This window comes from Carassius gibelio, chromosome A12 (assembly GCF_023724105.1).
Source record: "Carassius gibelio isolate Cgi1373 ecotype wild population from Czech Republic chromosome A12, carGib1.2-hapl.c, whole genome shotgun sequence".
NCBI lineage: Eukaryota > Metazoa > Chordata > Actinopteri > Cypriniformes > Cyprinidae > Carassius > Carassius gibelio.
This window is the reverse complement of record NC_068382.1, coordinates 17,835,869-17,863,403: the sequence shown is the minus strand read 5'-3', so window position 1 is coordinate 17,863,403 and position 27,535 is coordinate 17,835,869. Positions and strand designations below refer to the sequence as shown.

At 37.6% G+C, this 27,535-nt stretch overlaps 1 protein-coding gene across 1 annotated transcript in view; it reads left to right on the top strand.

The window, feature by feature from the left end:
- The window catches only part of LOC128025355 (attractin-like protein 1), an 86,104-nt gene that overhangs the window by 13,704 nt on the left and 44,865 nt on the right, over positions 1-27,535 (top strand). The window contains exons 6-21 of the mRNA XM_052611627.1: positions 403-577; positions 969-1,056; positions 2,102-2,357; positions 3,517-3,700; positions 3,818-3,972; positions 4,753-4,837; positions 4,925-5,136; positions 6,502-6,620; positions 6,725-6,857; positions 10,270-10,457; positions 11,410-11,623; positions 11,743-11,931; positions 14,815-15,033; positions 16,987-17,124; positions 19,264-19,357; positions 25,980-26,032. Coding sequence (XP_052467587.1) covers positions 403-577; positions 969-1,056; positions 2,102-2,357; positions 3,517-3,700; positions 3,818-3,972; positions 4,753-4,837; positions 4,925-5,136; positions 6,502-6,620; positions 6,725-6,857; positions 10,270-10,457; positions 11,410-11,623; positions 11,743-11,931; positions 14,815-15,033; positions 16,987-17,124; positions 19,264-19,357; positions 25,980-26,032 — 2,502 coding nt within the window. The remainder of the gene's footprint in view (positions 1-402; positions 578-968; positions 1,057-2,101; positions 2,358-3,516; positions 3,701-3,817; positions 3,973-4,752; positions 4,838-4,924; positions 5,137-6,501; positions 6,621-6,724; positions 6,858-10,269; positions 10,458-11,409; positions 11,624-11,742; positions 11,932-14,814; positions 15,034-16,986; positions 17,125-19,263; positions 19,358-25,979; positions 26,033-27,535) is intronic.

The following is a 27,535-nucleotide window of genomic DNA, read 5'->3' as shown; positions in this document are numbered from 1 at the left end:
TTAAAACAGTAATATTGTAAACATATTAGTATGATTTCTATAGGATCATGTGACACTGATAACTGAAAATTCTGTAAAGCCATCAGAGGAACATCTGAAAATATATTCCAGTAGAAAACTTAAGTTATTTTTTATTTTATTTTTTAAGTCAAAATAAAACATTTTATCTGCTTGTATGTCATGTGACCATTAATCAATATTAGAGAACCATAAGAATATATTGTTAAATTATAGAACTATTAACTCAGAAATCACAGGGGGTACTTCAAGTAAATATTTTATGTCAAACAAAAATTGTTGGGAGCCCCTTCCTTCTCCCTCTACAAGAGATTTACCTATCTCTGTCTCTCTCTCTCTGTATCTCTCTCTCTCTCTCTCTCTCCTTCCCTCCCTCCCTCCCAGGTCCAGACTGCTCACTAACAGTGCCCTCCACCGAGTCTTACTGGATCATGCCCACAGTGAAGCCTTTTGGAGCGTCGCTGGGTAGAGCATCCCATAAGGCTGTGGTGCAGGAAAAGGTCATGTGGGTTGTTGGTGGCTACACCTTTAACTACAGCAACTTTCAGATGGTTCTAAAGTAAGTGATAATTCAGAGAGCTGTGTAGATTGTAACCTAGAAGGCTTATTTGCATATGTGCAAATGTGACCGTACTATATAATACTAATAATAAATCAATGTGAGCTGTGGTAGGAAAAGAATTTGATTAATTTGACAATTTGAGGCTAGAATCTGTGAGTCTAAATGTTCTCTGAGGGAACTCTATGTAAAGGGAGCGATTCCGACATTGTGGATTTGACATTTCAGTCAAAACTCGAAATGTGACTTGAAGAAAGTGCTAATTACAGGAACATTGGATAACTTGTGTAATTCTGAAGCCATCTCAGTCTGAACAATGTTTTTTTTCCCCACTTAAGCCATGTTAATGAACATTAAATTGTGTTATGATATCAAATTTTTTTCTTTGCAGTTATAATTTGGAAAGTGGCATCTGGAACACTGTGCCGATCAGTAGCGGACCCCTGCCGAGATACGGACACTCCTTGGCACTAGATCGGGTAACATCACAGTTGCAATGTTACTAAAACATTTAGCAAGAATATTATTTTTATTTATCTTTAAGCTAAATAGCTGTAATCAGTGTAAGAATGAGTGAACAAGGCCAAAATTTTTAGGGATTACTAAAGACACCCAGTGAAAAAATTAGCGCTGAAACTCGTTGACATGGTTACTTTTGCGGCTGACCTAATTGCATATTCATTTGTAAGAGTTTCCCTTTCAGATGAAAAGTTTATGGGAGGAGAGTATTTAAACTGAAACATGCAAAGTGATTTACGAAAGTCTGTGTTAGTCGGTTTATTTGTTTTTGCGCCTTTATTTAATGCCTGAAAATGCATATCTTAAGCCTTCGACACACTGCATGATTTCAATCCTATAAGATAATTGCAAATCACACTGTGCGACATAGATCTGATAAACTTGGCTACGACATGCATGCAGACTGTGTGATGATGACACCTAATGACTCGTAGGCTACGATGCACATTACTACATGGAAGAATAAAACGTCATCAGCATGAGCTAGTGGTAAACAAAAAGAACAAGATGACTCAGACTTTGGACGTTTAGTTGTTATATGTGCTAAGTGGAAGTGGCGAAAGAGGAAGGGATAAGAGCTTGAAGGAAGCAGTTTTATGTTTTAGCGCTGTGTCTCATTGATTTCATGTCGCATTTTTATTTTATTGTCTGGTCAGTAAACGAAGGTTGTGCCAGTCGTTTGTCTGGGACAGTCGAAAATCATACAGTGTAAAAGGTTTAACCACTGATTGGTAAAAGAGAACATGTATGTGTATAATCAGTGGTCTTAACCCATTTTGCAGCTGTGTTTTTAGTAGATTGCACGTACCTGAGATCAACTGCAGAACCTTCCACTCCCATCTGTGCTTTTATGGTATAGCGCTTTCACGCTAATTTGCCTTGTTTAGTAAATCTGGCCCATAATCACATGCATTAGCATGTTGATTTAAGCAAACATCAGTCTAGTATATTGACCAGTACTTTTTTGAAACATGCTATTAAATTAAACTTTTTTGTTTTTATCAGAGTGAGATCTACATGTTTGGAGGCAAGCTGGAGATGGGTGCCAGTAACATAACAGATGAACTGTGGGTGTTTAACATACCCAAAATGACATGGTCGCAGAAGTCCCCCAGTGTGCCAGCCCATGGCCAGATCTACGCTGTGGAAGGCCACTCCGCACATATAGTAGAGCTGGATAACGGTGATGTGGTGATGGTTGTCATCTTCGGCTACTCCTCCATCTACAGCTACATCAGCAATGTTCAGGAGTACAACATCCGTGAGTGACTGAGTAGTGTATTTGATTGGGATCGAAAAGAGCTGCAAGTACCCAAAAAAGTTGTGGAATATATTTTAGTATTATTTATGTACCGTATTTTCCGTACTATAAGTCACACTTTTTTTCATAGTTTGGCCGGTCCTGCGACTTATAGTCAGGTGCGACTAATTTATCAAAATTAATTTGACATGAACTGAGAGAAATGAACCAAGAGAAAAACATTAACGTCTCCAGCCACCAGAAGGCGCTCTAATGCTGCTCAGTGCTCCTGTAGTCTACACTTGATATCATAGAGCGCCCTCTCGCGGCTGTAGACGGTTATGTTTTCTCTTGGTTCTAAATAAATGCGACTTATGTTGTTTTTTTCCTCATCATGACGTATTGCGACTCAGGTGCGACTTATACTCAGGTGCGACTTATAGTCCGAAAAATACAAAAAATACTATCATAGAATGTAATCATATACTTGGTTTTCATTTTAATTTGTTTTATTATTTTGTTTTTGTTATTTGTATTAGTTTTAAATTTTTTGCTTTCATTTTTTACAATGTATTTTGGTTTTAATAATGTTAGTACTTCAAATTAAACTTATTTCAGTTTTCAAGGCAATTTTTTTTCATTGAATATTTATATTTAATTTCTGCTTTATTTCATTGAAAACTTATTTTAAAAATAGTTAACAAAAATTAAAACGTTTTAATAATTAGTGTTTTGTTTTGCACTTTTTGTTGTTAATTACAGACAGTATAGACACATTTTAAGAGCAACTGTAAAAGAATTAGATCTGAAGTTGAAACACATTTGAATTTTTAGTCCAGTAGATGGAGCTGTGGTTCTTTGCAAAGAGCTGTGAGCAAATAATGCATCCAGAGGCTCTTTATCTCTGAAGCTTTTGGATAATCTGTACCTTTTTTAATCCTGTTAAACTCATGGATCAGGGCGTAATCTTTGTTCTGAAGTGATTTTATAAGTGTTGTGATCTCATTGGGATGAGGTAACTCATTGTTATTTCACTCATTATACTGAAGGATGCTTAATCATGTCAAATTCTCACAGACTGGTTATGGAGAGGCAAATAAGGTTTTATATTTAAAGAAGATCTTAAACTTAAAGGTGCAATTTTTAATTTTAAAGTAAATGATTTTATTTGTGTGTACAGGAACAAACACATGGCTGGTGCCAGAGACCAGAGGAGCGATCGCTCAGGGTGGGTACGGACACAGCAGTGTGTACGACAGCAGCAGCAAGAGTGTGTATGTGCACGGGGGCTACAAATCACTTCCAGCAAACAAATACGGCCTGGTGGATGATCTTTACCGCTATGAGGTTCTGTCCCGCACATGGTAAGAGTGCACAGACTTATTCAAAAAACTTTTTTTTTTGGTAAATTTGTCAGTTTTAGAGAAACAGTTAGTTTCATTTTTGGTGCAACAGTTTGTTGTTTTTCTTGTGTGTTGCAGGACGATTCTTAGGGAAAGTGGTTACCCTCGTTACCTGCATTCGTCTGTGCTGCTGGGAGGAATGTTGCTCATCTTTGGAGGAAATACCCATAATGACACCTCTCTTAGCAATGGAGCCAAGTGCTTCTCTGCTGACTTCCTCGCCTATGACATTGGTTTGTGGTGGTACTTTACTGCACGTTTAATATACACTACTATTAAAATGGTTTGAGGTCAGTAGGATTTTATGCATTTTTGTGAAAGATATTTCTTATGCTCTCCAAGGCTGCATTTATTTGATCAAAAATAATATTGTGAAACTTGATTACAATTACTTATTTTTTTCTATTTATATATATATGAAGATGCAATTCATTCATGTGATGGAAAAGCTGAATTTTCAGCAACCATTACTACTGTCTTCAATTATTATTATTATTAATGCTGAAAATAACTGCTGCTTAATATTGTTCTGGATTTTAGTCAGGATTCCTTTAATAGAAAGCTCAAAAGAATAGCATTTATTTTAAATCAAATTTTTTTGTAACAATGTAAAAATCTTTACTGTCACTTTTTGTCAATTTAACGAATCCTTGCTGAAAATAAAACCAAAAAAAAAACAACTTACTGACCCCAAACTTTGGAAATGGTAGTGTGCAGTTGTCAGCATTCCCACATGGAAAACCTAAAGAAATTTCAGAAGAATAGACACAGAAATTAATACAATCCAAAAAGTTATGGAAATTCGGTTTGGGAAAATGCATTTTTGCAGTTGTTCTATGCTACAAAATATTTATTAAGCTAGATGTCACATCTAGATGTCACATAGTGATGTCTGATTCATGAGCAAGTCATTCTTAAGCTTGTTATTTTCAATTAAATGGTTGAAACAGTACACGAGAAAAAGTCATTTAAAAAAAAAAGTTTTATTTTCTGCTTGCCTTTTTTTCTTTTAGCGTGTGATGAGTGGAAGGTCCTTCCCAAACCAAACTTGCACAGAGACGTGAATCGCTTTGGACATACAGCAGTAACCAGTAATGGGTGAGAAATCTGAATAAACAGACTCACACACTCACAAATGAATGTTGTTCTGTATATTCACATGTCTTCATCTTCTTCTCCTTCTAGGTCCATGTATGTGTTTGGCGGTTTCTCCAGTGTCCTTCTGAATGATGTACTAATCTACAGGCCACCCAGCTGTGAGGCTTTCCTGGGGCAGGAGCGCTGTGAAGCCGCAGGCCCTGGTGTGCGTTGCATTTGGAAAGGGGGCCGCTGCATGTCCTGGGAGCCTAGCTTCACAAACAGAGCTACACCTGCTCCATTCTGCCCTGCCAAAGCTGGTAGGTATCTGGAAGAGGCTTAAAGACTCCCCTGCCACCCTCCACTAAAACATTTCCCCCATGCCAAAGCCAAGAAATCAGTTGTTCTTGTGTGTACTGATCTGAGCCTCAGGTTTGTCTGCTACATTGTGCACTGGCTGTGTTAATGAGAGAGTAATGAAGGGGGCACAAGCTGTCTGAAGCAGACACAGAGGAGAGTTTCCCACAGCCCTTCTTTGCTCTGCAGGACTGTTTGATCTTTTGCCACCTGTCAGAACACAACCAATCACACAAAACCAGCCAAAGTGTAGTCTTTGAGAGTGAGTGTGGACCTCTAGCCAATGGCATATTTGGCTTCATTTAGCTTGATTTGAAATTCAAACCTGAGGTCTCTCGTGCCTGAGAGGTGCATGCTGGGATAATCCCTTGCAGCGATGGCCTTGTTTACGGTGCATAAGAGTTTCAGTGTGTTCTTCACTGCTGTTTGCCACTGTTGAATCTCAAGTGTCACAGAAAAAAAACCTGTAGTCTGAATGAAATGGTATAAAAAAGACTATGTACTATAAATGAACATATTACTCTTGTGATCCAGTTAATCAATCAGTCAAAATGGCTTGATTTGAATCATTCACTGATTAAATTCAAAATGAGGCAAGGACTGTTATATCTTCAGGTTGGTGAAATTTATTAGTAAAGTTTTTAGTTTGGTATATTTTTATTACTTTTATTTGTAAATAAGTATTCAAATAAATGTTAATTTAAAACAAACTATAAATTTAATATCATTATCATTCAAGTCTAGAGAGATAGTGTGTGTGTGTGTGTGTTTGTTTTTCTTGTGAACACTTATTTAACTACATCTTTTCATATAATGCCCCTTTTAATAAGTGAGTGTTTAATGACTGCTTCTGATGCCATAATTCATTAGGATTCGAACTCGTAGATTTGCTGTAGATTCAGCAGCTGTGAAAAAAATGTTGATGTGGTGTGTGTGAAAGAGTAGAAACAAATGTTTCTGTAGTGAAGTTAGGACATGGAGACACTCGTTATTATTGAATAAAGGATTGTCAAAAGAAAGAGACAAAGAACAGAGGCCTCTTTGATTCTTTACGCAAGTCACACTGTGTGAAGTCTTGCGATTCGAAGTAAATAGGCAATGGAAGATGTTTGAAGTGCTATATGTTTCTCTTCTACTTTGGTTAAAGGTCTGATGTGAGAGTTGGTTGTGGAAGAGCTTAGATCTCGTTCTAGGTTACCGTAATGTTTGTCTCACAACTGTTGGATATTAATACTTAGAGTGTCATTTATCTTTGGACTAGACATTTTTGCTCTTCATCTCTGCCTTGCGTTTCTACTTGTCTCTTTTTCGATCTGTCTCTGCTCTAGCCATGGTGGATGAGAGATGTTACCGTTTCTCAGACTGCACCAGCTGTACCGCCAACACTAATGGATGTCAGTGGTGCGACAGCAAGAAATGCATCTCCGCTCTCAGTAACTGCAGTGCTGTAAGTTGGCGTGCAGAGGGCAACATTGACACACTACACAATTCCATGCACTAGTAGTCCTATGCTTATTGATATCTCTTTTGCCAATTTTTTTTTTTAACTAGACTGTAAAGAATTTCACCAAATGTCCAATCAGAAATGAGCAGATTTGCAGTAAGATGGCCAACTGCAAGAGCTGCTCCCTCAACCTCAGCTGCCAATGGGATCCTCAACAGCAGGAATGCCACACCCTTCCTGGTAAGAACAACAGAGGATGGTAGAAGAGATATTTACATAGCACACATGTATTGTGTACACTTTAGATTGATTTTATTCAGTGAGCTTGCCGTAGTGCATTCTGCATTTATATATTAGCCAAAATAAGCTATCTCACCTTTTGGAACAGCATTTGTGAAGGGAGTGTGCCCATGTTACCTTAAAATGTTGTCTAGACAGGAAAATGTTGTCTAGACAGTAGGGGTGTAAACGGTTAATTTTCATTACAGTAAGGGAAAGAAATGCAAATGCACTCTAATGCAGGTTATTACTATATTTTTTTTAACAAATTGTTAACACTTTTTAATATATATATATATACAGTGGGGATCGAAAGTTTGGGCACCCTTTGCAGGTTCTGTGAAAATGCGAGTAATTTTCAAAAAATAAGAGAGGTCATACTAAATGCATGTTATTTTTTATTTAGTACTGTACTGAGTAAGATATTGTACATAAAAGATATTAACATTTAGTCCACAAGACAAAATAAATGCTGAAATTATTAAAATAACCCCACTCAAAAGTTTGGGAACCCTTGGTTCTTAGTACTGTGTTCTGTTACCTGATGATCCTCGACTGTCTTTCTGTTTTGTGATGATTGTGCATGAGTCCCTTGTTTGTTCTGAACAGTTAAACTGAGCAGTGTTCTTCAGAAAAATCTTTAAAGTCCTGCAGATTCGTCAGTTTTCCAGCATCTTTGCATATTTGAACCCTTTCAAGCAGTGACTTTATGATTTTGAGATACATCTTATCACACTGAGGACATTTGAGGGACTCAAACACAACTATTTAAAAAGATTCAAACATTCACTGATGCTCCAGAAGGAAACAAGATGCATTAACCCTTAGGGGACTAAGCCCTTTTTGGTCCGTTTTCACTATTTTTACATTTCGGCTTATAAACCATATGTAATGAGGATGGACCACCATGTATTTGGTATCAATGGATTCAGAAGACCCTAAGCTACCAGGAGCATGCATGCTATTTGTCTATAAAGGAAGTATGAGTGAAAAATTGTACAATAAACTAGAGAATTTCAAAGACGAAAATTAGATTTTTTTCATTTATTACTGAAAATCCTACCTCACACAACAATAGTTAAAAGTTTTTGACCCAAAAATATATTTTTCAAGCTCTTTGCTTGACAGCAATGGGTTAATGTTCAATCACATGTGTAAAGAACAATTAAATAATTAACTTTATTTACAAACAGTCCTAGGCATTTTTTTTATTTTTGGAACTAAGCCCTTTTTGGTCTGTTTTCTCTATTTTTATATTTGGGCTTATAAATCATATGTAAAAGAGATGGAACACCCTGTGTTTGGTATCTATGGATTCAGAAGACTCTAAGCTACCATAAGCATGCATGCAATATGTTTATATAAAGGAAGTATGAGTGAAAAATTTTACAATAAACTAGAGAATTTCAAAATGAAAATTAGATTTTTGTCATTTATTTCTGAAAAACACACAATATAGAACAGTTTTTGAACAAAGAAAATATTTTTTCAAACTCTTTGCTTGACAGAAATGTGTTATTGTTTAATCAAATGTGTAAAGAACAATTAAATAATTAACTTTTTTTAAAAACAGTCCTAGGCATGCCAGTGAGCAAAGAAAGGCCTCTCCAGGCCTTTCCAGTAATTGTTCCAGAGCTTGTTCTGCCGTAAATCTTTTACTGCTTGCCATTTTGATAAAACAATTCTGTAATAATGCTGTATCTCTCTCGAATTTATCTCTTTGTGCTCGCTAACACTCCGATCGCTTTCTGCTTTCTACTTTCTCCGATCGCTCGAATTTAGCTCTTTGTGCTCGCTAATACTCCGATCGCTCTCTGTAACACTCGTTTTCTGCTTTCTCCACCCTGATGCTGATTCTCTGAACGCTTATTGATTACATGTCTTTTACTATAGTCCAGCCAGCTTTTACAAGGCTACAGCAGAGCTACACAGTCCTCTGAATGGCTAGAAGACATAACCTTCCTCTGATTGGGTTAGAAAAAGACTCCTCCCAGCGGCAATTTTTCCATTGGCTGTTGCGTGTTGAATCTGCCTAACACAATCGTTTTCATTGGCCTGTTTACGCAGTGGTATTGCGCAATAAGGGAAGTGTTTAATATACAAACTGAACACCGCTGTTTTCAGCGGAATCTGAGGAAGACGGCAAAAAAACCCGCATCTCTCTAGCATTAATAGTTTTTGAGATAACTACACATTTGTAAAAGTATGCCATTTTGGGCGGTACCGCCCAATCTGTCCCCAGAGGAATCTTTCTTATTTTGTTGAAATATGTTTTTTTTTCCATTTAGTTCTGCCCTTCGTAAGCAACAGAAGATACTTGTATGTTTCCCGGTACACAAATTAAGGACAATTTACCTTGATCTTCAAATTCCAAAAGTTTTCACCCCCCAGCTCTTAATGCATCTTGTTATAAATAATAAAAAAGAATAAGAAATAAAATACTGCTGCAAAGTTCACCACTAAATAAAATACTCTGTCTCAAACCAATATCACATAATAAAATATAATGAAAAATATAAATAAATAACTATGATTACAGTGCAGCATTACCAATCCCAGCTTCTAGGCCTGCTCATATAAAAAAAAAATATATATATATATAACTTTTCTAAATTGTAAAGTGCAGCATCAACTGTTTCAGTTTTTAGACCTGCTCAGGTTTAATTTTTGCGTTGGCCCCATCGGAATTAAGAGCCAAGGTCTGTTTAAATGCCGACGGGAGCTGCATTTGAATTATGGTCGTTTTTTTCCTCATTGTAGTGATGTTCACACTCGCGTGATGCCTTTTGTAAACTTTTGCAGGGCGGGATTTGCGCTGAACGCGGAGACTTCCGCCCCTTAATATGTTTGTGTGGAAACACGAAAATGTACCTATGTTCCACACACCAAATATTGGATTCGGTCATTCGGTACACACGTGAACCGTACCGAAAGCCCTGTACCGAAATGGTCCGGTACGAATACACATACTGTTACACCCCTTCTAGACAGCCTGTGTTCGCCAGAAGCTCTTTCTTCCACTATCGCTGTTTTGTAATTTAACTTTAGAGCTTATTTAATTTGTTTTGTACATTAATTTGTAGGTGTCTGTGGTCTTTTTAAACCTGAGATTCACAACCCCTTTTGTCTTCTTTGTAAATTGTACATTTTTGGAATGATTTAGTCTGATTGTGCTTGGCATTTTCCACTGTGGACATCTGGCCACTTTGCTTGAATTAGCTATCGGCCCTTTTAGAGCTTCACTTGGTTCTAAAGAGTAATTTTCATTATGTTAAGAGCTCTCCTGCTGTCTCTGAAGTACAGAGAAATGGAAAAAAAAATACGAGGCTTGAGAAAAAGCCACTAATTCCTGTACATCACATTCCCTCTGTAGCCCAGCTGTGTGGAGATGGCTGGAGCAATGTCGGGGAGGCCTGTCTGCAGATCAACTCCAGCAGGGAGAGCTATGACAATGCTCAGCACTACTGCAAGAACCTGGAGGGAAACATCGCCTCGCTTACCACAGTAAAGCAGGTGGACTTCGTGCTGGAGGAACTGCAGAAGTACCAGCAGAAGGGGAAGGTTTGTGTCTGCTCATATTTACACTTCCATTCAGAAGGTTGGATCCACACCCTCATTCTTTATTAATATATTCCACATTTTAGAATAGTAGTTAAGTTATCAAAAGTATGAAATTACACAAATGAGAGCTTGATAATTATGCAGTGGCCAAAAATACCAAGAAAAACGAAACCAATCTTATATTTTAGCTTCTTGAAAGTAGCCACACTTTGACTAGATTACAGCTCTGAAAACTTTGTTCATCATTCTCTCAACCATTTTCATCTGGAATGATTTTTAAACACCGTTTAAGGATTTCCAATGTATGCTGGCCAACTCAACCAGTTTTTGTTAGTTTAGTAAAGAAATTTGTACATAAGCACTATCCTAGTAAAAAAAAAGAAGAGGTTTTATGGTATCAAGTTTTATGAGGTTAATAATGAGGTTTTATGAGTTTCTATGAGGTGTGTCCAAACTTTTCACTATCATAAAATAATATTGTTAAATATTATTATTATTGTTAAACAACTCTTGTCTATTTCAATATTTTAATTTCAATTATAATATATAAGTTCTGTGATGACAAAGCGTTTTCAGCAGCCTTTACTCAAGTTTCAGTGTCACATGATGATTACCTCAGAAATCATTTTAATATTCGGATTTGGTGCTTAACTAATGTGCTGCTTAATTTTTTAGCAGAAACCATGATGTTTGTTTTTCTTAATTCATTAAATAGAAAGTTCAAAAGCAGGATTTAATTACAGTAGAAATCATTTTTGACATTACAAATGTCTTACTGTCACTTTTGGTAAATTTTTTTAAGTATCCTTGCAGAATAAAAATATTAATTCCTTAAAACAAATTGAGTGGCCGTGAACACTTGGATTCTAATAATCATGATTGACGCACCCGCTGTTCAAAATGTATTTAGTCCCTACTTCTGTTCCTGTGACTCATTGCGTTTGTCCTGCAGAAACTGTCCCCCTGGGTTGGCCTGAGGAAGATCAACGTGTCATACTGGGGCTGGGAGGACATGTCTTCATTCACTAACACCTCTCTGCAGTGGCTACCCGGGGAGCCCAATGATTCAGGCTTCTGTGCTTACCTGGAGAAAGCTCAGGTCTCTGGCCTCAGGGCGAATCCCTGCACCGCCAACACAGACGGCCTCATCTGTGAGAAACCAGTTGGTGAGTCTCTGATTCATTCTTCTATTCGCTTTTATTCTTAGTGAACGCCTGGAAATAAGCCAATGAGATACACAACCATTCCCTTTTCAGTAACTTCATACATATTTACTGCCTTACAGTGAGCCCGAACCAGAACGCCCGCCCGTGTAAGACTCCCTGCTCCCTGCGCACCTCTTGTGAGAACTGCACCAGCCAGGCCATGGAGTGCATGTGGTGTGGAAGCACCAAACGCTGCGTGGACTCTAATGCCTACGTCATCTCCTTTCCCTACGGCCAGTGTCTGGAGTGGCAGACGGGAGACTGCGTGTGTGAGTGTCCTCATTTAAATATTGTGGCCATCACTGCTTATAAGCTGCCCCAGAGAGAATCTGTGTTTTTTTTTCTATTTTCACCACTGAAATTAACTTATTGCAGTGATGGAGAATGTGTAGAACTTGGTAACTTGATACTGGTCAGAAGCTTGAGGTCGGAAGTTTTTTTTCTGTTTTTTTCTTTTAAAGAAATAATACATTTACCCAGCAAGGATGCAAGAAATTGAGCAAGGGTGACTAAAGACATTTATAATGTTACAAAAGATTTATTTTTCAAATAAAAGCAATTCTTTTGACCTTTTCTGTTCGTTAAAGTTTATAATGAACATATAAGGCACCACAACTGTTTTCAACAATAAAACATGTTTTGTTAAGCACCAAATCGGCAAAATAAAATGGTTTTTGAAGGGTCGTGTGACACTGAAGGCTGGAGTAATGGCTGCTGAAAAATTTGGTTGGGTCATCACATGAATAAATCTAATTTAAAATAGAAAACTTATTTAATTAAGCTGATTTACATTTTTAAGCAAATTTATGCAGCCTCGATGATCACAAGAGACTTCTTTCAAAAACATTTGAAAAAAGTCTTACAGACCTCAAACAAGTTTCTGTAGTGTATATTTATGAATATTTATATGTAGAATTTTTAATAAGGATTCCTTGTTGTTTTTCTTTATAGGAATACTTTTGAGCTCGGAAATTATTGTAGTGGTGAGACATTTTGTTCATTGAAATGAAACCTTGAATTACAAGAGGTGTTCACTCAAGAAACCCCTTAGCCTCGTTTCTTGGAAGGGTTTCAACGTGAGGATACCGTTTTCAGTGATGAGAATGTTGCTCTGTGGAGCCTTTCAGAGAAAGATTCAACCAATCAGTGGCTGTCAGCGGCCTGGGTGGCGTGGGTTCTCCATCTCTATCAGATCTGTTGTTTCATTCCATTAGCTGAACTGCTTGGCCTCTGATTCGCCTGTAATGTGCAATTAGTGTTCCAATTTGTCTGCCTAAGCATTCCCTCTTCCCTCTTGGCTGCTCAAGAATGGGTTCTCTCTTATGGCACACGTCGGAACGCCAAGTGATAAAAACATTGAGAAAACTACATCATTTGGCATAAACGTTCCTCAGGGAATATTAAAAAAAGAGGCCTTGACATCCCTCAAAATACCTTAATGTTCCTGATTTATCACTTTGCTTGATGTGTAGTTCACCTTTACATTCGGTGTGTGTGAAATGCAGCTTGTTTGCTGACAATGTGTTTGTTACACAGCTGTGTGCATATCCTGTGTTACGCCATCTTTGTCCTCCAGACTAAAGGCTTCAAGTGTTCATAATGTTTTAATATAGTAAGTGAGGTAAGTGTACAGGGGACACACTGACACTCTCCAACTGTAGTCTGGCCTAGACTTATTGATAGAACTTCCATTATGCTCAGTCTGATGGAAAATGAATTAAAAGCTCTCTGCCAGAAGGATTCTGCACATCTGTATGGCTCAGGAATCCTTTTTGTCACCAAGATGTATCTCTCTGTCCGAGTGATGGTTATTTAACGTTTAAGCCTCGGCCTGTGTCAGTACCATTTTTAAAGATCTGTTTCTGCTTCTGCTAGGTTTTTTCCCCTCTGTTTTTTTTTTTCTTTTTCTTAGTTCAGGGTGCTTTGTTTCTGTCAGAGCTTGGTTGGATGAGTTTGATTCACACTTGTGAAGATGTGCATTGTTTTTTTTTTTTTAAGGTGGCAATGATTTGTACTGGCATGTGGGGAGCTTGTGTGTGTCGACCCCCATATTGTAACGGTCTGATAAATTTGATCTTAAATCTGGCAGCTGCTGCCACTGCTTGGGTGGACTAAAGGTCATTTGTTTACAGTCGGTTTGTACCATGTCCTTGTCGATTGGTAACCAAAACTGTTTATAGAAGAAAGTCACACAGGTTTGGAATGACTTGAGTGTGAGTAAATAATAACTGAATTTTAATTTATGGTGAACTGTTCCTTTAAAAACTGCCTTGATTGTGAAATGTTGTTGTGGTTGTTTTGACAAGTGGCTGTAGGGGAGGGGTTAAAATCTAAGAAGGCTTTATGTTGTCACCTGAAAAGTAAAATTGTTTCAGAGGCAGGGCCAGATATAAATTTTAATGAATGATTATGAAGGCAGATTTGTTTTTCTTCATAATAGTATTGATCAATGAATTGTACACCGTAAGACCAGTAAGGGGGCTACTTGGGGTCATTTTTGATTTCATGTGATTTCAAAACCAGTGATATTTGCTAGCTGAAGTGGCAATGACGTCTATTGATTTTCAGGGTGCCAATCAATTTATGTCTGTAAACACTTGGGCCTTCACTATTTTGAATAGGAAGCAATGTATTTTTATTCCCAGAGTCGTCTCATCTGTTTTCCATGGCTAAACCGTCTAGACATCTCCTCACCCCTAAACAAAATATTTTAATTGCATGCCGAATCAAATAATATGGTGCTGAGAATCTGTCAGCTCCTGCAGCTGAGAATCCATGAACTCCTGCCAGCATAATGACTAACATTGTGCTTTTTCACTGTTATTGCTGCCATCATGGTGACCCTGAACACACTTTGTCTGTAAAGCTTATTGTCGTGAGGACTGAGATCCTAAGAGATGTGATTTGGTTGCCGGGGGAGGTGGATCAAACCGAAAGAGGATGACGCATATGACTCTGATGTGCTTTTTGGGGAGAGTGGACTTTCTGGTAGTATTTGAGAGCATATTACTCAGACAGTGGAGTGATATGCCCTATGAGAGCTTGAAAGTATCATTTTAAGCATGTCTTTGTTGTCTCTCAAAGTTTATTTCTCAAAATCTGCTGGCTTTTTTCTCTTCGCCCTCTCATCTCTTTCTTTTCTGTCATTGCAGCTCAGAACTGCTCTGGTTTGCGTACATGTGGTCTGTGTCTGGAGCAGCCTGAGTGTGGCTGGTGTGGGGACCCCAGTAACACCGGCCGAGGGCAGTGCATGGAGGGTTCATATCGTGGACCCATGAAGAGCAACTCCAGACACAGTCAAGACATGGTGCTGGAGACGGGGCTCTGCCCGAAAGAACGGGGCTTTGAATGGGCCTTCATCCAGTGCCCTGGTGAGAACCACTCACATTCAGACAATCACATGCACACTGAATTTGTTACACCGGGTTTTTTTTTTTTAAACTCTGAGCTGGGGACTGCCTGTGGTGATCTGGGAAAAATAAAAAATGTTGGGGAAAAATAAAATACTATATGGGCTTTTATAGTTAACACACACACACAAACACACACATATATGTATGTATCAGGGGTCTAACGATACGCGTATTCGTATTGAGCCGTTCGGTACGAGGCTTTTGGTTCGGTACGCGGTACGCATTATGTACCGAACGGTTCGTTGGACTAATTCATTATATTTGAAAAGAAAAAAAGAGAAATATAATGATATGCATGCAACAAGGTAACCCAATAACCCAAACGACATAACAGGCAACGCCCCTGACACTCCCGAAGAAGAAAAAAACACCAACTTATAGTTATATGTTTATGTTAGGCTACTCAGTCAGGCGCTCGCTCACTCAGTACGCACTGAAGGCTCGTTGCAAAATAGCCAATGCGTTTAACAGACCAGAAATAGAAGATCCTCCAATAACCAACAGGTCTGGTGTTTGGGTGCACTTTGGATTCCCTGTAAGCTATAATGGTGATGGCAAGAGAGTGGTGGATAAAAAAACAACGGTATGTCGCATCTCCTACACCAGCGAGAATACAAAAAAAAAAAAAAAAAAAAAACACCAGCGGGAATACTTGAAACATCAACTAATTTACGCCGACATCAACTTAGTGTGTCAGTATTTGGGAAAAGACGAAAAAAAGGAGAAACATACACGCAACAAACTATCCCCGCAGCATTTAGACACCGGTACACCATTATAGCTTACAGGGAATCCAAAGTGCACCCAAACACCAGACCTGTTGGTTATTGGAGGATCTTCTATTTCTGGTCTGTTAAATGCATTACACATTTTTCAACGAGCTTTCAGCGTGTGCTGAGTGAGCCTTAGGGGCCGTTCACATATCGTGCCTAAAAACGTGTGTAAAACGCTAGTCGCGCCGCTTTCTCCTCCTTTCCAAAGCGCTCGGGCAGAAGCGCTCATGAAGCGTCTGTCTTTGCTAAGCAACAATGACGTGCTCTCTCCATGAGACGTGGAAATTTCAGCAAAGGATAAATGGATTTGCAGTACTAAAAATCGCTTGCAGTAGCTCTGCTACCAAATTTATTTCAAAATTGCAATCCATATACAACTATGATCAGCTGTTCCTTCATCTTGGCTGAGCTTTCAACGTTGTTACGGGAAAGGATGAAGCTGATTGGTTAGTTCTTGTCACATCACCCGCCGTGCGCTTGTGGCATTCTGAAAAGTTGAGAGATGTTTTTACATTTTGCTGTATCTAAAACGTACCGAACCATACCGAACCGTGACATCAGTGTATCGTATCGTATCGAACCGAACCGAACCGAACCGTGAATTTCTGTGAACCGTTACACCCCTAGTATGTATATATGTATGTATGTATGCATTTACATATGTACATTTTAGAAATTAAATAACTATGTTTAGGGTTATAGTAAATAATAAGTGATAAATTTACTGTTTTAAGCCTGATCAGAAGTAGTGAGAATAACGGTCATAATTTTACCCCAGCCTTAGTTTTTAACAATAATAAAAAAGCTAACTTTAAACCGCATATAAAGAAATTATTACTTTTATACAGTAAGGATGATTCAAATTGATCCAAAGTATTTGTTTTATTTAGTTTTCTTTACTGTATCACTCTTAATATTTTTCCACAATATAGATGAGATTTTAAATATGAAAATGTATAGCTGCTTTCGTGTTTTAGGAGAGGGATCCCTCACTAGAGGATCATTGTATTTGAGGGTTTCTGGCATCAAAAGTTTGAATATCCTCAAGTTTGCAATTCTTTATAACATTGTGAGTCATCTCTGAAATCCAAGTTTGTAAAAAAAAATTCCAAACTGACAACCAACTTTTATTTCCCAGCATGCCAGTGCAATGGCCACAGCACGTGTGTGAATGGCAGCGTGTGCGAGCAGTGTCGTAACCTCACCACTGGCCTTCACTGCGAAACATGCTTGGCCGGGTACCATGGAGACCCAACCAATGGCGGAAAGTGCCAAGGTGAGAATATTTGCATCTGATACTAACGGGGCATTTTGATAAACCATTTGGCTTAGTAATGGAGATAAGAGCAAACTGGGAAATTAATGGTGAGGTCATAGAGTTGGTTGCACTGCCAGAGGCGAGGGGTAAGATCACACATTGACATGCACTCACTTGTTTTCTCTTTTACGGTGGAGATGTCGGTTTAGAGCACTGGCCTATGATTCCAGGTGAAACAGAATATGTTGTCATAGACCGTTATATTCACAAATATGAGACTTCTCCCCCACCAGGAGTTTAATACTAAGAGCTAGTGATCACAAAACATATGTTACTTTAAACATTATAAAAGTGCAGTCCTAAGAGGTCTTATGTTTATTTACAGCATATTTTTGTATGTAAATGGCTTTGTTGTTTTCCTCAATGTTTTTGTGAAATTTTGCCCAAGGCCACTTTTGCTTTAATATTTGATGGAACATCAGTTCTAAAACTGCTCCCTGCAAACATTAGACACTATCATATTTCCCACGTTCTTTAGAAATATGATATTCATATTCTTTCTTGAAAGCAGACCAGCTCACAAAAGATGTTCATACGCACATCAGCAATAGATCTTTGATATACGACCTACAGGATGCTGGGATTTAGAGACAGCATAGAATTGGTCCCTATACATGCTGTCATGCATGTTTAGCACAGCAGACAAAAGCCTGTCAGAGCCCAGTGATCTGCAGCCGCGTTAGTGCAGCTTGTAGAATTAAAGCTCATTTTAGAAATAATTATAGTCCACTGCTCAAAAAAAGGAAAATGGATTTCAGTACAGATAAAAGACTGTGGCGCTTAAAGCTAATGTTTTTGCCCATAGCAAAAATCTTCTGAACGCTATTTAACCTGTTTTGAGTTTCAGAACTGATGATCTTGAAGTGAGTCATATAATAAGAAATTACATTTTCCTCATGCTTTGAAATAGAAGTTAATTGAAACTCATAATTCAAAACTTTCTCAATAGTCTAAAAAGACCAATTTCATCCAGAATTTCATCCATATTCTTCAAATACATTAACACAACAACTCCCACATAAATGCCAGTAATGCCAATGTGGACATTAGATGGTATTATTCACAAGTGCAGGGTCAGTATGAGAAATGTTCATAAAAGTGTCTTTTAAATGTTTTGTAAGATGTTTTTCGAAAGAAGTGATTTAAATTCAAAAACATTAAAACATATCACTGACCCCACACCTTTGAACGGTAGTCTGTGAGATAAAACAAAACCAAAAATATATATTTCATGTAATATAAACAATATATTTGCATGTAAATGTATAAAAATTAAATTTAAATGTCAATCTTTTATTTAGTAAATTTATTTCAAACTATTGTTATTTTGTTTTTATATTTTGTAATATGTAGTACTAAATTCAGAGGTTTTAGCTTTTGCTTTGCTAGGATTATTTAATAGTTTTTTTTTCAACTGCACATAGAATGAAGAGAATTTACCATTATGTTTGTTCATTGGCCGCTCTCATCGTTAAGCTTTGTAATTTATTATTTTGATTTCCATCATTGATGTTGCCTAGGGACAGTAACATGATTTTCTTATTTCATCTAATGCAGCAAAGCTCCCTTCTCTTTGAACAAAACCTGAGAAGAGAAAGGGACCACCTTATAAGCCTATCTCACTGTTTTTGTCAGCCTGTTTGACCTAAAGTATAGATCCAACAGATGTACTGAAAACTGAAGATACTGAATTGAATTTGAATGTTTCAGTCAATTAAGTCGTTTGTATTTTTATTTATTTGTAGATAAAAAGAGCTCATTCCTTATTGAAATCAACCTTTTTTTCTTTAAATTGCAATTATGTGCAGTTTTCATTAATTTAAATTATAAATAAATAATTTTTGATAGGTAAAAATTGATAGCCTCAATGCACTGTAAGTCGCTTTGGATAAAAGCATCTGCTAAATGCATACATTTATAAATAATTTAAGCCTTTGTGTTCGTAGATCAGTTTCGTACTTCTATGTGCTTCTGTTCCCACACAATGTTTTTTCTGTCTTGTCTTCCCCCTTTTGTTAATTCTAATCTCACTCTATATATATCCTCCAACACCAACTTAGATTTTTGTCCGTTTCCCCCAAACCTTTTGTTTTTCAGCCTGTAAATGTAATGGCCATGCCAGCGTGTGCCAGGTGCTGACGGGCAAGTGCTTTTGCACCACCAAGGGTATCAAAGGTGACCAATGCCAGCTGTAAGTACCTTTACTACATACAAACATATACTTATTTTTATAACTATACTTTTATTTGAAAACATTTTATATATATATATTAGGGGTGTAACGGTACGTGTATTTGTACCGGACCGTTTCGGTACAGGGCTTTCGGTACAGTGCATGTGTGTACCGAATGACGGAATGCAAAATTTTGATGCGGGGAACACAAGTACATTTTCGTGTTTCCAAACAAACATATTTAGTGGCGGAAGTCTCAGCGTTCAGCACAAATCCCGCCCTGCAGCTGATTCTAAAGGCCGGTGACACACTGGATGCATGGCACAAGCGTCTCAGCTGCGTGTCGTGTCCGTTTTTAATTCGGCTATAGACAGTATTGACGGCAAAATAGATTATGTTTGACAGGTGCAATATTTGAAAATCGATAATTATTAATTTATTTTTTAGGTTACATTTATATCTGAATATATGTCAATCTATAGACTTTCAAACATCAAAGTGTCATTAATTAATATGTATTTGTGTACAAAATGACATATAAACACATTTTCCTATTCTATTTTGCCTGGAAACGCTCCCAACACGCTTTCGTGTAGCGTGAAAAATAGGCGTCGGTTATATTTCTAGCATGCCACGCAGCTGAGACGCTTGCACCACGCATCCAGTGTGTCGCTGGCCTCAGCTGCAGGGCGGGATTTGCGCTGAACGCGGAGACTTAATATTTTCGTTTGGAAACACGACAATGAACCTATGTTCCGAAAATACAAAATATTGCATTCGGTCATTCGGTACACACGTGCACCGTACCGATAGCCCTGTACCGAAACGGTCCGGTATGAATACATGTACCGTTACACCCCTAATATATATAATATATACACCCCTAATAATATATATATATATATATATATATATATATATATATGTGTGTATATATATATATATATATATATATATATATATATATATATATATATATATATATATATATATATATATATATATATATATATATATATATATATATATAAAAGTATAGTTAATAGCTACACACCACTTAAATCATTAAAGAGTTAGTTCACCCAAAAATGAAAATTAGCCTGCGTTTTATTCACCCTAAAATCATCAGATGAATTGAACCGGAGTTATATTAAAAATTGTCCTTGCGCCTCCAAGCCTTTCAGTGGGGATACGCAAGTGATGGTTGTCAACAGTTCAGAAGATTTATTAAGTGTTTGCATCCATAATAATACGTACCTTCTGGGAGAGAATAAAGAAGTGACATGACATACAGCCAAGTATGGTGACCCAAACTCGGAATTCGTGCTCTGCTTTTAACCCATCCAAAGTGCACACACACAGAGCAGTGATAATAGACACACTGTGAACACACACCCGGAGCAGTGGGCAGCCATTTATGCGCCCGGGGAGCAGTTGGGGGTTCAGTGCCTTGCTCAAGGGCACCTAAGTCATGGTATTGAAGGTGGAGAGAGAACTTTATATGCACTCCCCTCACCTACAATTCCTGGCGACCCGAGACTCGAACTCACAACCTTTCGATTGCAAGTGCGACTCTCTAACCATTAGGCCACAACTTCCCTGTACCTAAAGGCCCGAGATAAATGTCCATATCTTTTGAGAGACAATAACTTTATATACTGTGCACTCTTAGTTTTAAAACTTTTCAGGGTGTTTTCATTCACTTAGAGCTGTGTTACACTCTGCATGAAAGGTAATTTTCAGAAATCCATAATAGGGGCACTTTAACTCTCCTGCATTCCATTTAGCTTGACTCTGTGTCCTCACAATTTTGGCTAAAGCTGACCTGCAGACGCAGCATATTTTGTCTGCGTGTGTGCACTAATGGAGGTGGAAGCGAGGTGTGGGAGTGTACCAGCGTGTGTTTGTGATTATTACAGAGTCCATTCCTCTTTGAGAATAATGAAACTCAACTGCTTCACTCACTGCATTGTTATATGTGCATGCAGAAATTCAAAAGAGTGAGTTTACCAGTCGTGCTTATTTAGGAGACGTGGGTGCGAACTGAATATCCCACTCAGATACTTCAGTCACAGAAACAGCAGCCCAGATTTCAAGCTGCTCACCAGCTTCTATGTTGCATTCAGAGCTACAGCAGAGGATGGTAGCTCTTTTATGGTGCTCTTAAAAGAGCAAATGTGTTGTTATAGGCTGAGATGTAACTCTGGGATATGAAGAGGTGTGCAGCTCATGGAAGGTCTTACTTGATCATTTAACAGTATTTTATGGCAGGGAACAGGAAACTGTGTCCATTGTTCCTGTAGATCTCTTTTCATATTGTATTTTTTGGCACCACAGTGAATTTTCATTATAAGCAAAGCAACAGCTGTACACCGTAGTCAGGAGAAGGCATCATAGAAAGCATTGTTGACATTTTTTTTTACTTTACTTCACTGGTTCCATTGTTAATACCATAACTGATTGATGATCGGTTCCATTCGGTTTCCATTAATGTTTCTTGCATAATGTTTCTTCGGTGCAAAAATGCTCTGGCAGTATATTGTGCACTGCAACATCATATGCAGCAAGCCCAGTATTGTTCAATTCCCACACGACTGAATCTTAAGAACTGTTTTAGTGAACTAAAAGCATAGTGTGACAAGTGTAGTCCAATTCCTGTACTAGGAACTATGAATCAAAAACATAGAAAGTGACTTGTGATGTTTTGAATCCTGAACAAGTGACTTATGAGTTTGCTCATTTTTGAAAATCATAAACATAGAGTGTGACTGGTGTATTCAGATTCCTGAACGAGTGACTCTCATTAGGTAATAGTTCCTTTTAGTGAATCAAAAGACATAGTGTGTGACTAGTGTAGTCCATTTCCTGTAAAAGCAGCTCTTATAAGTTGGTTATTTTTAGTAAATGAAAAACATAGTGTGTGACCAGTGTAGTTTAATTCCTGAACAAGTGACAAGTCATGACTTCACTCCCTCACACACACTTTTGCTATTAGTTATAGTGTGAGTGTGCGTGCGGGTAGATGCTTTTTTAATTTTGTGTAACCCAATCAGGCCAAGCCAGGTCCATTGATAATGTATGCAAGCGTGTCTTCATTACAAGGACAAATGAGTGCTCAGGCAGCAGTTGAGATGGCTGTTACAGCTTCCTGTTTATTCCTCTCCTTCACACTCGGTCTCTCTCTCATTACTCAAGAGCGTTCATAAAGAGGTCCGTAATGAAGCACCGGGACCATTTTTTTCACGCACAAATACTATCAAGTGGTTGAACTAGGTACTGCAGTCCAAATTTTAAATATTGGGGAGGTTTATTTTTCACTCGGCCCTCCTCCTCAGTCTTGACGCACACGCAGGTTGCAAGATTGATGACACAAACAGGAATGAGCGCACTTGATGATTAATACAATTAAATACACTGTGTTTTTCTCAAACTGGCAACCCAGAGTGCCAAAATACAACTGGCTAAACTGGAAGTGGGAAGGTGTTTCACAAACCTAAACAAAGATTGATATTCCTGCCCAGAACACACAGTTTCAAAGGAGAATAACTGACTGTAGCACTGTTTTTAAGATAAACAAGCATGTTAATTAGCATGTTTCTTAAATATCTGCAAACATGTTATGGTATTTGTATGCTTTAGTAGAGTCAAAGACTTACATACAGCACCTTTAAAGACCTAATGTGCTGCAGTGATTGCTTGCCGACCCCCTTTTAGTGCGCTGACATTGTGAAAGAGTAATTCAAAGTTTCCTTTCACAGTCCTGAGCGGGACTTCAGAGCATAGAGAACACGTCACTCTCCTTTGCGATCACACGGCAGCTCAGCAAGAGATATTTGAAAAGATACACATGACTAAAGAAAGAAAATTGATACAGTTTGAAGCAAAAGTATGCATGATTACTGTAGAGTCAATCATCATCATGATAGAGTGTAATGGAGTGTGTTGTGTTTGTTGCGGCACTCCAGGTGTGACCCAAATGGGGATCAAATGATGGCACTACAGAGAGAGAGACTGCATTAAAGCATGCACAGCATGTCTGTGCGCTCTCACTGGAGATTAAATTAAGATACTGAGAGTAAGAGTGCATTATGTTTCACCGCCCTCAAGGAGTACATTGTGTGTATGTTGGCATGAAGGTTGGAAACCTCTCCTTCTGATTTGCAGTGTATGGGTGAGAGAGAATAGTCATTTTTGAAATGCCATCCAGATTAAAGGCTAGGGTACTGATATGTAAAGGTTTTAAAATGCCTGTGGTGCAGTTTCTCCTGTGTCCTCTGTACCGTGGAAAAAGTGTACTCTACCTTGTCCTTTCATATTTATCACCAACTCCGAAAGAATTTATGTATGCTTTGGCTCCTTGTGAGAAAGGTGGATCCCTGCAAGCTAAGGGGAAATAGTTTTACAGTATGAGATGGAGGTCTGAGTTTATGTGACTGTGAGAATGGTGTACGTTAGAAGGTGTACTTAAAAGGTAAACGTGTTTTTTTTTTTAATTTTTTTTTAAAATTTTTTTTATTATCACCACATGACTGGGTGTCGATCCAGATTACCAGATTTAATTTGTATCACAAATCAGAATCGCTCCCAAATAAATAAACTGCTAAATTGGTGGGTCATAAGTACGGAAGCCCATTTCAGCCATTAAAAAACATAAAAAAAATTATGCTTTGATAAGTCATAATTATAAAAAAAATTATATTTATGAGAAAAGTCAAAATAATTCATACTAATTATGTAATATAAAAAAATGAATTTAAAATAATAAAAGAGACCAAAAACTACTGACATAAATTGATATTATATAAGATAAAAGATGATTTTCTTTTTTTTAATCATAATTATGAGATAAAGTGCTGCAGTCATGAAATGCTTAGTCATAATTATAAGGGAAAAGTCATCAACAACTTTTGTCATAATTATGGCTTTTAATGTGGTAATTATGACACTTTTTAATGTGCTTAAATTTGACTATTTATCATAATTATGATTTACGAAAGCACTTGTTAAAAAGCACAAAACTCTTACCAGAATGAGCTAAAAGTTACAGGATTTGTTTGTGAATAAGATTGAATAAAAAAATTTTTATTTATGATTTTGTGCATATTTTATTGCATCACATACAACACAAACACTAAAGCCACATTTGGCTGGACTGCACAATTGTAATTTGCATGCTTGAAGTATTTTTCAGGCTGTTATGCATGTGAACTAGGAGCACTGTTTTAACTAGACCAGAGCCCGGCATTCTGCATTAACTAAAACTCTTTCACAGTTTCATTTACTTGTTAAAAGCAGCTTTAATGATTAATCACATTTGCACTTCAGATATGTTTACAGGACAATGGTGTGAATCGAAAGTGAATTCCCTCTGTAGAAACTAAGTGGCGAAATTGTAGTGGGGAGAGGGAGGGAGCGAGAGAGCTGTGCTCTCAAATGAATGCAGACTCTAATTGGACCGTCAGTTCCTGGCTCAGAAGAGCAACAGGATGTGTAATCTGCTTAGGCTTGTGGAGAGTTGGGCTAACAGCGTTGTGGTAATTGTTTAGCATGTTTGAGATTGAGGTAAAGGAACCTTTGGGCTGTCTCCTGGCACTCTCTAATGAAGCTGAGGAAATAAAGGACTCCGACAACAGAGTGGAATTACATAATCTGCCTTAGTACGGAAAGAGACAAAGATACCGAAGCTGCCGCACAAATTCAAGACACTTACACAACAATGCTCTGTGCACAGCATGCACATAGAGAGCCACATCTGACAAAGCCTGACCCCGAATGGAGCTCTCTTTCACGCCTCCTTTTGCTTGAATGAGCAAATACACCGTTGCAGATTTAAACATTCAAAAGATTTTAAAGCATTCAAGCACAATAACAAGTGAATAATAACTCCATTTATGTGTGTTGTGTGCACGTAGACATAGAAACTTGTATCAGGCGACATGCAAGCCCTACATTCATTAATTTTTTTTTTTTTTTTTTATTCATGTCTTATTGCGGTTGAACAGACAAATACATTCAGAAGTATGTGAAAATACCCCTCATAGCAAGTGTCCTCAAAAACAGTCATTATGTCTTAAGTGAACATAAACAGCTGAGAAAGAAATTGTGTATATATATCATATTGGATTCATGCAATGTCTCTTAAAGTGACCTCATTTACCAGCTGTTCTCGGTGTCCTTAATGTTAATTAAGTATGAATGTATATTTAATTTATACAGTTAAGAATATACAATGATAATATGCACTTGATTATTCATTTCTGTAATCTGTACCTGAACACATTCAAACCTAAAGCACTCTTTAATGTTTTTCTTCTATTTATTTGTGCTGTTGCTTGTAAATTGTTAATTCGTTCTTATTCACTAACTGTTATGAACTTTATATTTTTTAGGCTAGTAGTTTTTGCTGTGGGATTGGAATCAAAAATTAAACCTAGCAAAACATATTGATCTTTTCCTTTTTTATTCTATTTATTTGTGTTTCTTTTTCAATTAACAACCTTTTTGTTTTCTTGATTCAGAGTCCATTAATTTGTAATGTTTAATAATTATTATGACAATTGCATGTTCAGATTAGTGTGTCAGATGTTGCATTGTCTCATTACTGAAGCACTTCATCTAAATAGTTTTTTTCACTCTGCAGTTGTGACTCAGAAAACCGTTACCTTGGAAACCCCCTCCGAGGAACCTGTTACTGTGAGTATGCTCTATTTGAGAAAACCTGTTGTACCTTGAAAATCTATCTGACTGCAGATGACACTTTAAAACTCAGAGGCTGTCTGCCATTTAATGAAATTAGACTCAGTGTGCTTAAGATGCTGGGAAACCTGGACGAAAATAGCCATGGGATGATGCACAATCACTCAACAAGATAAAATAAGTGGGTGAGACATTCTGGTTTGGCAGAAATCAAAAAGTAGAGTTAGATATCTTGAACATCAGATCTGCAGCACATCATGTTGAAGTCTGATTGTTTGCATGGCTTAAATGCACTGCACTAGGGGGCAGTCTTGTATATCAGAAACAGCGTATTCTCTGGGTATACATCTGTGTTCCTTTCTATCACCTTTTTTTTTTTTTTTTTTAATTACTATCAGCAGTCATCATGGAGTCTGAAAATGCTAAATGCAGTTAGTAGCATTTAGGACATCAAATTTCACTCCGTTTGCAAATCCTGCCAGCATTATCCCCATTGTCATCAATCAGGATTAAATAAAGCCTTCAATTTATCAATCAATTTCCATCCACTCCATTCGCTCTGTGTCTGTTAGATGAGGCGATTGTATTTGCAGACTTCCTGCCCAATTGCCATTAAGACTAAAACTGTATCACCCGCCCATATTTTCTCAAATAGTGTCCTGCAGGGGAAAGTGTTGCTGGGGACTGGGCCGTAGGCGATGATATAAGACTGTTGAGAATGTCAAACCCTGTCAGAGTGAGTAAGGGAATGATTCAAACTAATTAAAGACACAAGAGCAGAAGTTTGGTAGGCAAGGTTTGACTTGTGCAATTCCGGAGACAGCACTAGCAAGTAGCAAGGGGTGCTCAGTGTGTTCTGCCAGTGTTGTTTGACTCACCATCAAATATTGATCCTGTAAAAATAGACTTCTGACCCAGTAAGACTTCTTGGTCATGCTAAATTTTCTCAGATTGGTTTACCCTCCATGTATTCCCAGTGTAGTGTCTGCAGCCCTAACCCTAACTAACCCTAACCCTAACCCTAACCACTACACTGCAGTGGGGAGTGTCTTTAATGAGCTGAATGGAGTCGCTTTGCTTTGGTTTCGGTTGCGTTGTACTGTTGAAATGGAAATTTAATGATACCCTTTTATCATTACAGTATTCTACCTTAGTTGATTCAGTAGATTCAAATTCATTTGTCTACTCTAGGACACTTGATTCAATGCACAAGAGATCAAAGTTGTTCTTGTTGCTGTAAGATGCGACCACACAAGCCATTTTTGCACTTTGTTTGTTACCATTTATAGACATTTAAAATAAAAAAAATTAATAAAATAAATCAAATAATATTTTTCAGCAAAGATGAAATAAATTGATCAAAGTGACAGTCAAATATTCGTAATGTTCATAAAAGAATCCTGAAAAAAATCATCACTATTTCCATAGAAATGTTATGAAGCACAATGGTTTTTAATATATATAGTTTTAATATAAGACGCGTTTCTTTAGCATTGCCTA